Source organism: Mandrillus leucophaeus, unplaced genomic scaffold, assembly GCF_000951045.1.
Source record: "Mandrillus leucophaeus isolate KB7577 unplaced genomic scaffold, Mleu.le_1.0 Scaffold1133, whole genome shotgun sequence".
NCBI classification, from domain to species: domain Eukaryota; kingdom Metazoa; phylum Chordata; class Mammalia; order Primates; family Cercopithecidae; genus Mandrillus; species Mandrillus leucophaeus.
The window spans coordinates 349,409-365,010 of NW_012099577.1; the positions used below are offsets into that span (position 1 = coordinate 349,409).

At 36.5% G+C, this 15,602-nt stretch overlaps 1 protein-coding gene across 1 annotated transcript in view; it reads right to left on the reverse strand.

The window, feature by feature from the left end:
• Window positions 1–15,602, reverse strand: part of BTAF1 (BTAF1 RNA polymerase II, B-TFIID transcription factor-associated, 170kDa) — a 105,657-nt gene that overhangs the window by 48,642 nt on the left and 41,413 nt on the right. Inside the window, exons 14-15 of the mRNA XM_011995863.1 lie at window positions 13,262–13,382; window positions 32–136 (exon numbers count right to left, since the gene is read on the reverse strand). Coding sequence (XP_011851253.1) covers window positions 32–136; window positions 13,262–13,382 — 226 coding nt within the window. The remainder of the gene's footprint in view (window positions 1–31; window positions 137–13,261; window positions 13,383–15,602) is intronic.

Consider the following 15,602-nt stretch of genomic DNA (forward strand, 5'->3'; position numbering starts at 1 on the left):
GAAAAGGAATACAAATACATTTGCTGCGTACCTTGTGAATAAGGTCCAGAATTTCCTGACTGCTTTCCAAAACACAGAACTGAAAAATGTGTCGGAGCATATCAGGCAGTATAGGTATAAGCCAAGACGAAGAGTTCTGAAAACAAAAACAGAATTAAAAGCTGTAGCACATAATTCTTGGATGTTAGCTTACCTGAAGAATTGTATGTCAAATAACAGAAGTACTACCACGAAAAGATTGCATGGTTTCATTAAAAAGGCTAAACAAGTGATAAACTTTGACAAGATTTTGAGGCAACAAACACCTTATTTACTATACCAATGGTCTGAAGAAATAACAGCATATAATCACTGAGAAGCTGGAAAAAGTCTGATTATCATTAACAACAATTTTGCCTCAAAGTTGAAATCATCCTCCATATGGAACCATCCTCTAACCAGCAACATCTCTCTGGTTATATCATACATCACTGCTTTGTCAAGAAAATCTGTAAAATACTCAGGTTACTGCTGTTGTGCCAGATGATCAGAGTTTAAGTTCTATGTGCTCACCAATAATCCAAGTAATGAATTATACTATAATATCCAACCCAGAAACTTCTACTTGGAGTTCACTACAAAATTAAGGTAAAGGTTCTTCATCTATTTTGGGTCAGGGACCCTTTAAAACTCTGATGAAAACTATGTACACTGTGTTATCAGAAAAACATATAATTACAAAAAATATTTTCCTTCTAAGGTTCAGGGAATCTCCTAAAGCCTGGGTTAAGAACCTCAATTTAAGGAATTTCCTAACAATTCAAAGGCCCACCCAAATCAAGCAACCAAATAGTGCTTAACCAAGTATCTAATGTGTGTCTAGAATTCCCAGAATAAGGAATTTCAAACTGTCTATTGCTATTCAAACAATTATAAGCTCACTGGATAAAAATGTCCATCAGAGAAATTCTACTAACTAGCTCAAAGTACCTATCAGTATCCTGCCCTCCACATGACTTTTTTAAAGAACTAAATACAGTGTCTCTATGAGAAATTTGGAAATTTTAACTGAAATTGCAGAAATCCACACGTTCTAGGGATAATAAATGCTTTTTAACTTAGAAAGCTACCTATAATTTGTAGCCAATGGAAAACTAATGACAAAGGTAGGACCAGGGTTTTATGTTCACAACATGGTTTGAAACAAGTTTTAAAAAGGCCACATGACTCCTCAAAGAGGTAAAAACAGAACTGCCATTTGACCTTGCAATCTCTTTACTGGGCGTATACCCAAAGGAATATAAATCATTCTATCATAAAGACACATGCATGAATATGTTCACTGCAACACTATTCACAAGAGCAAAGATCTGGAATCAACCTAAATGTCCATCAACAGTAGTCTGGATAAAAAAAATGTGGTGTACACACACCATAGAATACTATGCAGCCTTAAAAAAGAAAAAGATCATGTTCTTTGCAGGAACATGGATGGAGCAGGAGGCCATTATCCTTAGCAAACTAACACAAGAACAGAGAAGTACATGTTCTCACTTTAAGTGGGAGCTAGCTGATGAGAACACATGGACACAAAGAGAGGAACAAAAGACACTGGGGTCTACTTGAGGGTGGGAAGGAGGAAAGGATCAGAAAAAATAACTGTTGGTTATTAAGCTTAGCACCTAGGTGGCAAAATAATCTTACAACAAACCCCCATGACATAAGTTTACCTATATAACAAACCCGTACATGTACCCATGAACCTAAAATGAAAGTTAAAAAAAAAACAAGCCATAAGTCATCAACTGGAGGAGCATTCTCACTACTTCGCTATGTCTTAACTCTACTTTTCATTGAAAGGGAAAGGGAAGCTGCGAAGAAAAAAGTTCTTCTTTTCTCATTGGAGGGAATTAGGGACAATCTTAACAGAATCAGGAAAGCTATAATAGCAATAAGCAAATAATTTGGTGTTACTCTTCCATAATGTCTCTTAATTTCTGATTTTCCCCCCAACATATTTACCATCTCTCTTCCCTGACCCTCAACCCCAACAATGGCAATCCAAGCAGTTGCCTGTAGGTCCCCAAAAGTCACATCTATACAGGAAGATTTTCCCCCCATATTTATGACCAATACATGTGATATAAACTGTAGTTGTCTTCTCAGGCTACAAACATCGTTACTCTACTAAATTCTACTTTGCAATTATTAAAAACAACCAGAGAAGGAAAGGATACAAGGGTAGAACACAGGATTTTTAGGGCAGTTAAACTATTCTGTGTGATATTGTAATTGTGGATACATGACATCATGTTTGTCAAGCCAATAGAATGTATACTACTGAGGGTGAACCCTAATGTAAATTATAGACTTTGGTTGATAATAATGTGTCAATGTAGGTTCACTGATTGTAACACATTAGTACTAGTCTGGTATGGGATACTGATGGTGGGGGAGGCAGTGTTGAGGATGAGGGATGGGATATATGGAAACCGTACTTTTCAATTTTGCTCTGAAACTAAACTGCTCTGAAAAATAAAGTCTAGGCAAATAAGTACATGCAAAGATGGCCCACATCATATGTTGCCAGGAACATACAAATTAAAACAATGATGAGATACCACTTTATACCTGTTAGCATGGCCAAAATCCAGAACACTGACAACAAATGCTGACCAGGATATGAATCAACAGGAACTCTCACTCATCGCTGGTAGGAATTGCAATCCTACCAATGGGGCAGCTATTTTGGAAGGTTCTCACAAAAATTAAAAATACTCTTAACATCCAGCAATTGTGCTTCCTGATATTACCCAAAGGAGGCAAAAAAGTCCACATAAAAACCTGCACAAGATGTTTATAGCAGCTTTATTCACAACTGCCAAAACTTGGAAGCAAGCAAGATGTCTTCAGTAGGTCAATGGATAAACAAACTGGTACAACCAGACAATGGAGTATTATTCACTAAAAAAAGGAACGATCAAGTCATGAAAAGACACAGAGAAATCTTAAATGCATATTACTAAGTGAAAGAAGTCAATCTGAAAAGGCTCCATATCGTATGATTTCAACTACATGACATTCTGGAAAAGGCAAAACTATGGAAATGGTATTTCTTCCTCTGATCTGCCTTCCTGAGACTCAGAATAAGGAGAGTTGATGACAAACAGAAATAGGACTCATGGATGTTTCACTGTACCTGAAAATGAAGGTAAAACTTCTAACCATCTATACCCCCCTTCCATGTTGCCCTCCACCAAACCAACTTCCTGTCACTTACTAATTTAGTGCCATCCTGCTCTCTTCTGCCTCCAGAGTTATACATACTATTCCTTCCTCTGATTCTTACCCTTATTTTCCCCTGGCTAAATTCCACTTACCCTTCGGGTTTCAGCTTAAACTTCACTTCTAACTTGATGCCTTCCCTGTCCATCACCCATCTCACTTAGGATCCAATAGTGTCTTCTACCTCCCATATCAGATAGTTACCTTATTAAGTTATTCTTGTTTAGTTATCTGTCTTCTCCTGTCTGTCTAGTTTCCTATTTTAAGCACTACAGGAGAGCAAAAGCCTTGCCTCTTACCACTGTCTAGAAAATTGTTCAAGCACACAGCAGGCACTTAAATAGTTGCTGAAATCCATCCTGGCCACTGGAAATGATCCAAAGTCGTATAATATAAGAAATGTTTTCTCAGTATTTTGTACAGGGTCTTAAAAAGAAACACGTATTTGATCTTTGTCCCCAGCTCCTGGCACAGAGCTCCTAAAACCCAAAGAACTTCCTGAGTGATAGGGATTATTCATAATAACCATAATTCAGTTTGCGCTAATGAAATGACTCTTGGTAGGCCCCAAGATAGCTTCAGAATGGGGGCTGGTTGCCAGAGGAACTAACTATGTGATTAGAGGGCTAGAACTTTCAGCCTGCCTTCTGCTCCCCACCTCCAGAGCTGGAGGGGTTGGAGATTAAGTTAATCACCTCACTAATGGTTAATAATTCAATCAATCAGGACTATATAATAGAGTCTCCATAAAACCCCTAAATTTACGGGTTTATGGGTTGGTGAGTGCACAGAGGTGCTGAGGGTGGCGTGCCTAAAGAAGGCATGGAAGCTCCAAGCACCTCATCCCCATACCTTGCCTTGTGTATCTCCTTCCATCTGGCTGTTCCTAAGTTGTGTCCTTTACAGTAAACTGGCAATTGTAATTACCAGTTTAACAGCCTTTCTGAGTTCTGTGAAGCATTCTAACAAGTTATCAAACCTGAGGACAGGGTCAGAAGAATCCAGTTTACAGATAGTAGGTAAGAAGTATGGAAGGCCCAACACTTGCAACTGGTATCTGTTGTGTGACTGAGCCCTCTAACTTGTAGGAGCTGACACTAATTCCAGGTAGACTGTCAGAACTGAACTGAATTGTATGATACCCAGCTGGCGTCCAGGGAGTTGGATAATTGGTTGGTGTAAGGAAGAAAACTCGCAGATTTGGTGTCAGGAATGTTGTATTGTAAAAATGGCTCAGCAACAGATCCCTAACTGGCAGATTTGGCATGTCAGGTGGGATAAGATCTTGTCTGTACCCTTTTGTTATGATCCACTTTTATCCTCCCACAAAATGGGTACACTCAGAAAAAAAAGGAGCAATCTGAGCATTACCACAAACACCTGATTCTTGCCTGCAGGCCAATTCATCATGTCTACCAGCATATCAAATGTTCTCAGACTGCAGGGAAGATGATCAGGAGAGAACCTATAACTTGGTGATGAATCACACTGAGTTCTTTCACTAATTTTACTAATTTGCTCTGAAACCCTATTTTGATCCACAGCCAAAGGAAAAGAAAATTTCCATATTTAGACAGTTTATAATGCCTTGTTCTATTCATTTCTCCAACCAACATTTATTGAAGATCAGCTAAATATTTCAACTTTGCTCTCTCCTTTTCATATTTTTATAAAATCTGGCAATACCCAATTATGCTAGCATTCTCTAAGGCCAAAGTCTTAGTTCAGGCTCTTTGTTTCCTACTTATTTGTGTATGTTAAATTTTCTAACATTCCAAACTATGCTTCAGATTCCAACCCAATCTCACGTATATCTTCATGTAATAACTAAACTTGCCCTTCAAACAAAAGTTAATTTACTGGTAACTGAAATTTTGGAATGACTCACAAAGTGACTGAGATGCAATGGAATGGAAAAGTTGACCCAGTCAGTAAAGAAGGCAAAATAGGAGATTCATGTCTAGGAGTTTGTCTGGCAACAACAGTTACCAGTTATCAACACTAGTTAATCTGGATATTTCAGTAGTTCACTGATAGATATATATATTAATAGGTATACTCAGCACATACAAACACACTGGCCAAAGAGACAATATAGAAAGGACAAACAAATGGTAAAGTCGTTCACTTTGATTACCAAGCTGCTAGTTTAGCAAAAAAAGTTAAACCTTGATTATAAATCATTATGAAATAAAACTAGTTCTTTTTGTTTGTTTTTGAGACAGAGTTTCACTCTGTCACCTAGGCTGGAGTGCAGTGGCGTGATCTCTTGGCTCATTGCAACCTCTCCCTCCCGGTTTCAAACGATTCTCCTGTCTCAGCCTCCCAAATAGCTGGGATTACAGGCACCCATCACAACTCTCAGTTAATTTTTGTATTTTTAGTAGAGACAGGGTTTCATCATGTTGGCCAGGCTGGTCTCAAACTCCTGACCTCAAGTGATCTGCCTGCACTGTTCTCCCAAAATACTGGGATTACAGGAGTGAGCCACTGTGCCCGGCCATGGTTTTTCTTAAGAGCTCCTATTTCATGCTCCCCAGGAAGCCAAGCTTGCCAATTCTTTCACATGTTAACATCACAGAAGAAGGCACACGGATTAAACAATATATTTTCACAAATGCTATGGTATGCCACAGGGAAGTATAAAGGAAATAACATTTCAGAGACAACTGTATTAACTGTGGTTCTATTTAAGGACATTTTAGAGATGTGCATGCCAGCACACATACTTAATAATGGATACCTTTTAAAAATAAGGACATCTCCCTTATAAAATCTACTGATTTTACAAAGCAAAACAAAACCAAAAAATTACTAAAGATAACCAGGATAATTTCAAGGAAACAGAAGCATCAATCTTTACAAGGCAGTGATACACTGAGCTATAGCCAAGTCGATCTTGAAAAGTTACTTTAGAATTACTGAGGTATAGCTTGAGAAGTTAGAAACTGAAACCAGGAAACAGCTACTAGTAATTCAGGTGAGTTTTCTTTTCTCACTTTGTAGTTAAAACAACTCCATATTCAGAAGTGGGAAAGAAATTAGACACATAATTATTTTGTCCCCATATAAAATTTAGTAAAAGCTGAACACCAGAATAAGATCTGAAACTGAAGTGAGCTGTTTATATGAACTTGGGAAAGTTTCTTAATCTTTGATTATCAGTTCTCTCATCTGCAAAACAGGAATGACAGTAGCCACCTCATGTAAACTGCTTAGCACAGTTCCTAGCATAAAGTAAGCCCTCAATAGTTTATATTATTACCACAATTAAACATCATTCCTATACCCCAGAATAAGAATGCTCAGAATGGAAATACTATTGTTTTAGTATCTGTACTATTATTTATACTTGTATAGCATTAACATTTTCAAAGCACTTTCATATACATTATCTCACTTGATCCATGTAACTCTGAGAGAGGCTAGAGATAATCACCAGAGAGGGTTAGATAAATCTGACAAAGGCCATAAATTAGCAAATGATAGAGCCAAGGTTAGAACTCAGATCCTGTCTATTTAAGGGATCTTTTAATTATACCACTGAAGGGGTTAACAACAGTGATAAAAAGCTCTATTTAACTGCTCTTTACATTATGATTGCTTCCATAAAGGATTGCTGACTAATTAGGAATACTTAACAACACCAAGAAATCAAAGGCAAGGAAGCAGCTCAGAAAAATGAACACAAATTAAAAGTGAGAGTAGATTCTTATTACCACGACAGGTCAATGATCTTTCATCCAAATTCCCTGGAGCCAGATGTGTTTTGAAACTCAGAAATTTTTCAAATTTTAGAATAATGAATTATATACAGTGTATATTATATAGTATCTATAACAGAATACCGGCAGCACCTAAATAAAATATATTAATATTTCTGCAGCAAAATGTGTGAATAGGCACATTAAGTGGGATAAAGACTAAGCAGTTTCTCTTCAGAATGGTCAGGTTTTGCCACCAAATTAGTAGTTTTATAAATTGACCCAACTCACAAAAAGCTTTGGCTTTCAAAGTTGCAGGAAAGGAATCATGGAACTGCACTACAAAAAGAGTTTGCACACAGCTATAAATTAATTAATAAGTAACTTTCAGGCAATTTGTGGAAAGGAATACAGTAACAGATAAAAAGCATCAGAGATGGTTTATTCATACAGCTTTTCAGAAAGCAAATAATGTTGCTGGGAATCAAGATTAACAATAAAAATTAAATGAGTTTTCACTGCATAATAATGACTTTAAACAATGATTTAGATAAAACGAGTTATAGAAGTTGGAGATGCTTTGTGGCACTAAAGATTTGATCTGTCTCATGAAAGAAAAGGTACAGGGAGGAAGAAAGGGAGCTAAAATTTAGGAAGGTGAGAGTGCGAGGGAGGGGGGATAGGGGAGCAGGGGACAAGGAGCCATGTCCAAAGATACTTTGATCAAATGAACATGATTACACTTAGGATACAGGAGTGGATTTAGAAAATGTTCTTGACTCCAGAGTACATGTTAGGAAATACTAGGGTGAAATGTTGACCAGAGCCAAGTATCAGAAGACCAAGAAAGACAGGAATTTAATCCTAGTATAGTGTTAGGCAATTACAAATTACTAACCAGTTTGTGAGTAACTGAGGCTATCGTCCCCCAAATCCTTCTGAAACTTAAAATTCTTTCCTTTTAGAAATACTATGACTGTGTAGAAACGAAAATTCCAAACTTTAAAGGAGCATACTGGAGAAAGGATGATAATTTTTATGAATACGTGGAAGGGAGAAGTAGGTAAATTGAAGATAGGATTATAACTTAATTTTTTTATTACAAAAACTTGAAACAAGACAAAATTATAAGAAATGTCAATTACAGATTGTGTAAACATAAATGAATGTTGTTTCATAAAATTCCCTGCACTTTTCTCTATTAAAAAAAAAAAATCCCAAAATTTAAAAGAAGGAAATAGATGGTAGTATTAAGAAAAGCTTCCTAAAAGGTTTGGCTTTGGGCTGGGCACGGTGGCTCATGCCTGTAATCCCAGCACTTTGGGAGGCCGATGCAGGTGGATCACCTGAGGTCAGGAGTTTAAGACTAGCCTGACCAATATGGCGAAACCCCGTCTCTACTAAAAACACAAAAATTAGCTGGGCATGGTGGCACATGCCTGTAATCCCAGCTACTCAGGAGGCTGAGGAAGGAGGATCACTTGAACCTGGGAGGTGGAGGTTGCAGTGAACCAAGATCATGCCATTGCACTCCAGCCTGGGCGACAAGAGCAAAACTCCAACTCAAAAAAAAAAAAAAGAGAAAAAGAAAAAAAAAAGTTTGGCTTTATACAATTATTTGAAAAAACAGAACGAAATAGCCAACAAAAATAGTAAAACATCTATGTGGGGACCAAAATCAGAGCCTGCTAAGAATGAGTGATTAGTGCTATAGCCATAGTCTTTGGTGGTGAAGATAATAAACAGCAAGGATCAGGGCAGTGACAAAGCACAAAATCTGGAAGTATCAATATTAAGTTTCGTAGACAGCATCTCTTTCAGTAAAGAGATACGCTGAAGATAAAGGTTAGACACAAGTGAAATTTCATGAATGATGCCATCAAAAAGTTATGAAAAATAAGCAAAAAAGAAGCTAAAGGCATAGATAACCAACACAAAAGGATACAGGAAACACAATAAACATTAAGACTCCAACAAAAAAGGACCACAAACATGTCAGAATAACTGGAAGAAAAATATGGAAGTAGAATGTATTTAAAAGGCTAAAGGGAATAGACTAGAAAAGCACTTTTGTTCAAAACACGTTCTGTACACTTGTCTAATTTGAAATTGACATATTCAGTAAAATGTCTGTGAAAGTACATATCAAAGATACTAGATATGAATCAAAGAGAAGTGAGGGAATTTTTTTTTAACCACATCGTCTAATCTTCCTGACCTTTCAGCTTAGTTTATCTTTTAATGCTGCTCTCTGACACCTCTCACATACTGGTCTTCTGTTATTTAACTCTTTGCAGAGGTTATTAAACTTACCATGTAATAGTCTTACAGCAACCATATTGTAAACTTTTCCAAGGTAAGAAACATGTAGGATGATATGGTTTGGCTCTGTGTCCCCATCCAAGTCTCATCTTGTAGCTCCCATAATTCCCATGTGTTGTTGCAGCAACCCAGTGGGAGATAAGGGAACCATGGGGTGGGTCTTTCCTGTGCTGTTCTCATGATAGTGAATAATTCTTACAAGATCTGACAATTTTAAAAACGGGAGTTTCCCTGCACAAGCTCTCTCTTTGCCTGCTGCCATCCACATGGACGTGACTTGTTCCTCCTTGCCTTCCACCAAGATTGTGAGGCTTCCCCAACCATGTGGAACTAAGTCCAATTAAGCCTTTCTTTTGCAAATTGCCCAGCCTTTATCAGCAGTGTGAAAAAAAGGCTAATACATAAGATTTCTTTTTTTTATTTCCCAGAAAACCCAACACAGAATCTTACACTAATTTACTTAATAAACATTAAGGCCCTATGCTTAAGAGGTGGCTGACATGCCACAAATTATATACAAAGACAATGGCATTCTGGTATAGGAAATGATAAAGAATCATCATTAAATGATAAAGAAACGAAGGCTAGTACCAAAGCCTTCATTTATGAGCCAGCAAAGGCAAATTCAAAAGGGAAAAAAAAAAAAAAAAATCCCTGGACATCAAAATTAACATCAAAGAACACAGAGATGTTTTCACAACCAGGAAATTTTAAAAGCCAATATCCATAATCATTGAGGAACATAAACTTGGAAGGGGAATTTTTTTTTTTTTCTGAGACAGGGTCTCACTCTGTTACCCAGGCGTGGCAGTGGTGCAATTTCAGCTCACAGCAGCCTCTGCCTCCCAGGTTCAAGCGATTCTCGTGCCTCAGCCTCCTGAGTAGCTACGATTACAAGCACACACCACCATGCCCAGCTAATTTTGGTATTTTTAGTAGAGACAGGGTTTCACCATGTTGTCCAAGTTGGTCTCGAACTCCTGGCCTCAACTGATTTGCCCGCCTCAGTCTCCCAAAGTGCTGGGATCACAGGCCTGAGCCACCGTGCCAGGCCCAACGGTGATTTATAACAATCTTGGGTTCTAATTTATAGTAAAAATTTTAGAACAAGGGAGGAGACATTACAAGATTAACAAAAGTGAGAAATCACAATTGACAGCAGAGGAGATAAAAATTAGGCAAATGCAACCGAAAAAAAACAGTTCAATTACTGCAAGCAGTGACTCATGTATCTCAGTATTCCCACAGTATGCTATAATAAACAGTATAAAAACTAATAACCAACAAATAATATTGGTGCCTGATTCACCAAAAAAGTTAGCTTATGTTCAATATACTTTAAAAGGATGATCTACTGTGGCAGTCATTTTAATAGTTAACTATCTTTTTGTGCCAAAAAGGATATTTCAGTTATTTGAAAATTTCATTTATACAGAACACTTTATTTTCTAGTAACGTAAAGTTGATATTACTAAATAAATAATAAAGCCACAAGTCAAAAATAGCCTGCAGGTGGCTTGGTCACCTAACAAGGAATAAAGGGGCTTTAAAAAACAATATGAAACTGTATCTAAAATATACAAAGAACTCTTAAAATTCAACAATAAGAAATCAACCCAGTATTAAAATAGGCAAGAAACTATTTTTCTTTTTTTTTTTTTTAAATTAGCCAGGCATGGTGGTGCGTGCCTATAGTCTCAGCTACTCAGGAGGCTGAAATGGGAAGATCACTTGAGCCCATGAGTTCAGGGTTGCAATAAGCTATGATCACGCCCATGCAACAGTGTGAGATCTTATCTCAAAAATACAATAAAATAAATAAAAATAGGCAAAAGCTGAACAGATACCTCACCAAAGATGAGAGATAGATGGCGAATAAACATATGAAAAGATGCTCAACATCATGTGTCACTAGGAAACTGCAAATTAAAACAACAATGAAATACTACTACACTTATTAGAATGGCTAAAACCCAAAACACTGACAAAAAATGCTGGCCAGAATGTGAAGCAATAGGAACCCTCACTCATTGCTGGTAGAAATACAAAATGGTACAGTCACTTTGGAAGAGACTTGGCAGTTTCTTATAAAAATCAACATACTCTTACCACACAATTCAGCAGATACGCTCCTCGGGATTTACCCAAGTGAGCTGAAAACTTAATGCCTACATAAGAACCTGCACATGAATGTTTATAACAGTTTTATTCATAATTGTCAAAAACTGAAGCAATTAAGATGTCCTTAGAAGGCAAGTGAATAAACTGGTACAGACAATGCAGTATCACTCCATGATAAAAAGAAATGGGCTACCATGACATGAAAAGACATGGAGGAACCTTAATTTCATATTGCTAAGTGAAAGAAGCCAATTTGAAAAGGCAGCACACTATATGATTCCACTATGTGATATTGTGGAAAAGACAAAATTAAAGAGACAGTAAGAAAGATCAGTGGCTGCTAAGGGTTCAGGGACAGGGAAGGAAGGATGAATAGGTGGAACACAGGGGATTTTGGGGATAGCAAAACTACTCTGTATGATACTGTAATGGTGGGTACATACCATTATTGTACATGTGTAAATGTACATTATGTACAAAATGTACAGAAGAATGAATGAACCCTACTGTAAAGTGTGGACTTTAATGTATCAATATTGGCTCATCAGTTTTAATAAGTATACCACACTAGTGCAAGATGTTAACAATAAGGGGAACTATGTGTGGGTAGTGGGAGGGATAAAAGGGTATACGGGAACTGTCTGTACTTTTCCTTCATTTTTTCTGTAAATCTAAAACTGCTATTAAAAATAAAGTCCATATATACAAAAAGAACCACATGAAGAGAAAAAATTTGGTAACTTCAAAAGGTCTACATAAAATGAATTTAAAAATTCACAAACATTTAGGCAAAAATCATAAAATTAAAGCAAAAATGAAATGAAAATTAAGAACAACCCATGCCAGCTGTCATATCAGCCCACGATGACCAACTGAGAACTAACTGTAAAACAGACTAACTAACTGTAAAACAGATCTGACAGTTGTTCTCAGAGATTTGGATTAGACAAAACCAAAATTTGGATTAGACAAAACGCAAAATAAAATTTACAGATGTTTATTTACAGAAGTTCAACACAGTATCATGCTGCACATTAAAGCAAGTCTACACAAAATGTTCCTAATTCACATGAGAATCCACGGTTAGTGAACACAAAAAAGGCACTTATTCACTACTTAGTCACTATTTTTAAAAAACGATTGGCCCAAACCGTAGTACCTCTTAACAGCATGCCAGAAAACTGAACTTCTTATTGATAGTTCCCTAAATCTAGGTATTTTGTTTGACCTATAAGGCTATTTTAAAAATGGTAATGTGAAGCCTTTTATAAACAGGGCAAGGACTCCTAAGCTCACCACAGGCTCCATTTACACACGGATATTATCTGAATGATCTCTGTAGACATTTCAATGTGACTCCTGAAGTACATTATCCTTGAAAATAGCATGCTCTTAAGATTGAAAAATCTTTAAATAAAGGCAAGAGCCTGGGAATTCCATGGTAAGTCTTTAAGAGTTGTACTACAGAGCTTCAAATGCAGCCTTCTAACCTGGGTCATGGGTTCTGTCAACCACCCAACTGTCAGCCACACAGACAAAGAGCATGCAAAGACTATATAACAGGTCTCTGACAGGGAGAGACTATTCAATCAATCATTCATTCAACAAACATTTACTCAGGACTTCCTATGTGTTAAGCATGATTTCAAGGGCTGACAAAACAACCTAGAACAAAATATTAAAATATTTCTGCTCTTACAGTGATTACATTCATCTACATGGTTACCATACCACTAGGCCCAACATTGTACTGATCTTTGGATATACAGCAAGGGTAAGCTAATGATCAGGTTTATTTTATAAAATTAATTTATGTAAGTTTCAAGATTGCTATAGTTATCAGTTCTTACCTGGTCCTGTGTTGATAATAACGTAAACAGAGTTTCCAATGCTGCTCTTCGAACTGATGATATTGTGTGATGCAAAAAAGGCCAGACACGTGGAACTAAAACTGTGAGTGACTGTTGAATACTAATAAAGAAGACACAAATTAATCTTACTTATTCTAAGTTGAAACTCTGTAGATACATTATCTAAATATTCTCATGGGATCTAGTGATGCCGACATCATGTGACTTTTTTGACGAATAAATTCTTAAAAGATAATACCATTTTCATATGAACATTCTTGTAACAATGTCATTCACAACTGTTATTGCAGCACCAGAAGAGCCAGAGCAAATGCAGTCAAAAAGAAGGGTGGAAATACTAACATCAGGTTCTTCTATGGCACTAATGCCATGAGTCACCTTTATCAAGTTAGGACTTACCAATATAATTGTTCTTAGGAAAATAGGACATGTATCCTAGCTGGCAGTCAGCCTACATGATCAGGACTGCTAATCCTAACTTCTTTCCCAAGGCTAACCCCAATGGGCAGATACACAAAATTTCCATCTCCCTTTGGGGCCATCTCTGTCACATATCAAATGAGCAAGTGGTGGTAGGGCAGCAACTTTGAAATTTATTATCCTGGTGTAGCATTACTAAGTTAGGAGAACTCGAATTTCTTCCTTCTCATAGATTTAAGTTTTAAATGGGGAAGCAAACAAAGCCAAGTCTAGACTAACTTGGGCCATAGGATTCCTGTCACATTCATGAGTCATCTGTAAAAATTACCTGGAACTAGGAAATAATTCATAAGCAGCATTTGAAATATATGGCTCCACAGAAAAAGACATGAACAAAAAATAATATGCCACTGTAACTATTTGGTCTTTTGTGGTTCCTCCCAGGAGGCCTATCTTTTAACACTATTTTCATTACTTGCAGGTTTGTATAAACACTACTTCTTGTATTTTATTTTCATATTTGGCAAATTTATTTATAAAATTCTAACTTAAACACAGGTACACATAGACATAAAAAAGACACAAAATACATAAAAGCATTATAGCAGAGTCTTGTTAAGTGTCTAACTGCTCATGCTCCAAATAACATGCTACATTTCTTCTTACACAAGCTAGAAGAAAGTATCTGCCAAGTATCACAATATATGAAGCAAATTTGAAACAAAAAAGATGGAAAATCGCATTATTTCACATTGAATTAATAGAATTTTCACTATATTCTTTCTTATATTACCCAGTTTTTCTGACACCATCCACTAAGGCCCATAGACCAAATCCATTCCACCCATTTTTTTTTTAAGTAAAAGTTTTCTGTGTATACAAGCACGTTCATTCTCTTACGTATTACCTATGTACAGCTGTTTTCACACTACAGTGACAGCTTAGTAGTTTTGACAGACTGTCTGGCTCACAAAACAAAAATACCCACTATTTGGGCCTTCGCAGAAAAAGATTACTAATCCTTGATTTACAGTAATCAAAAACCCCTTCATCTTGCATCTTAAAGAGGGCTTTCACATACATTAACTCATTTAGTTTGTACGGCTTTCATTAGCAACAGAAACATCGAAAATCAGGAAACCCCATAAATGTACTACCACTTCAATTTTTCTCTTCTTTTGCTATTATAGGCACTTATTTTGCTCTTTCTACTTAAGTGCTGTCCAACTAATCTAAACTTAGCATTAAGGTACTTCCACTAGGTCAGTATTATTTGAAATATTTTCCACATGTGTTTTTATACATCTGTGGGTTTCATGGGAAATACTCACAGAGCCAGAAACCATGTATAAGCATAATTATATGAACGTTCACTGAACGCCCTCACTAGGACAAGAACAGTAATTTTCTCATCTGTGAATTTTTTTAAGTTGCATAATAATTTTTTCTTCTCTATCTCTAAGGACACTTATCTCTAATAATATTCAAGGGCCAGTCTACAAGGTAGGGAATGTTAATTAGCTGAGCTGAGATTCATGTATCAGGACAGGAAAATTGGTGACGCTAAATTTTTGATGTATGTTTTTGGCTTCACTTGATCTCTGCCTTTGGACATTATATTACATTATTATGTATTCCCTTCCTGATAAGTAATTACTGAAATCAAGAACAAGAGTTGAAGAAATGAACATTACAAAAAAAAAGTTCACAGAGGGGCAAGTTTTAGAAAATATAAAGCTGATGTTTGATGATAATTCTGTTAACTATTACTAAATAAAGCTAAAATTCTACATTCTGGGGCTAGAACTGGAAATACTGTTCAATGATTATATTTCTAAATAAACAATTATAAGATGAACAAGATGATGAATTAGATAACTGAAATATTTCAAGGGTAAAA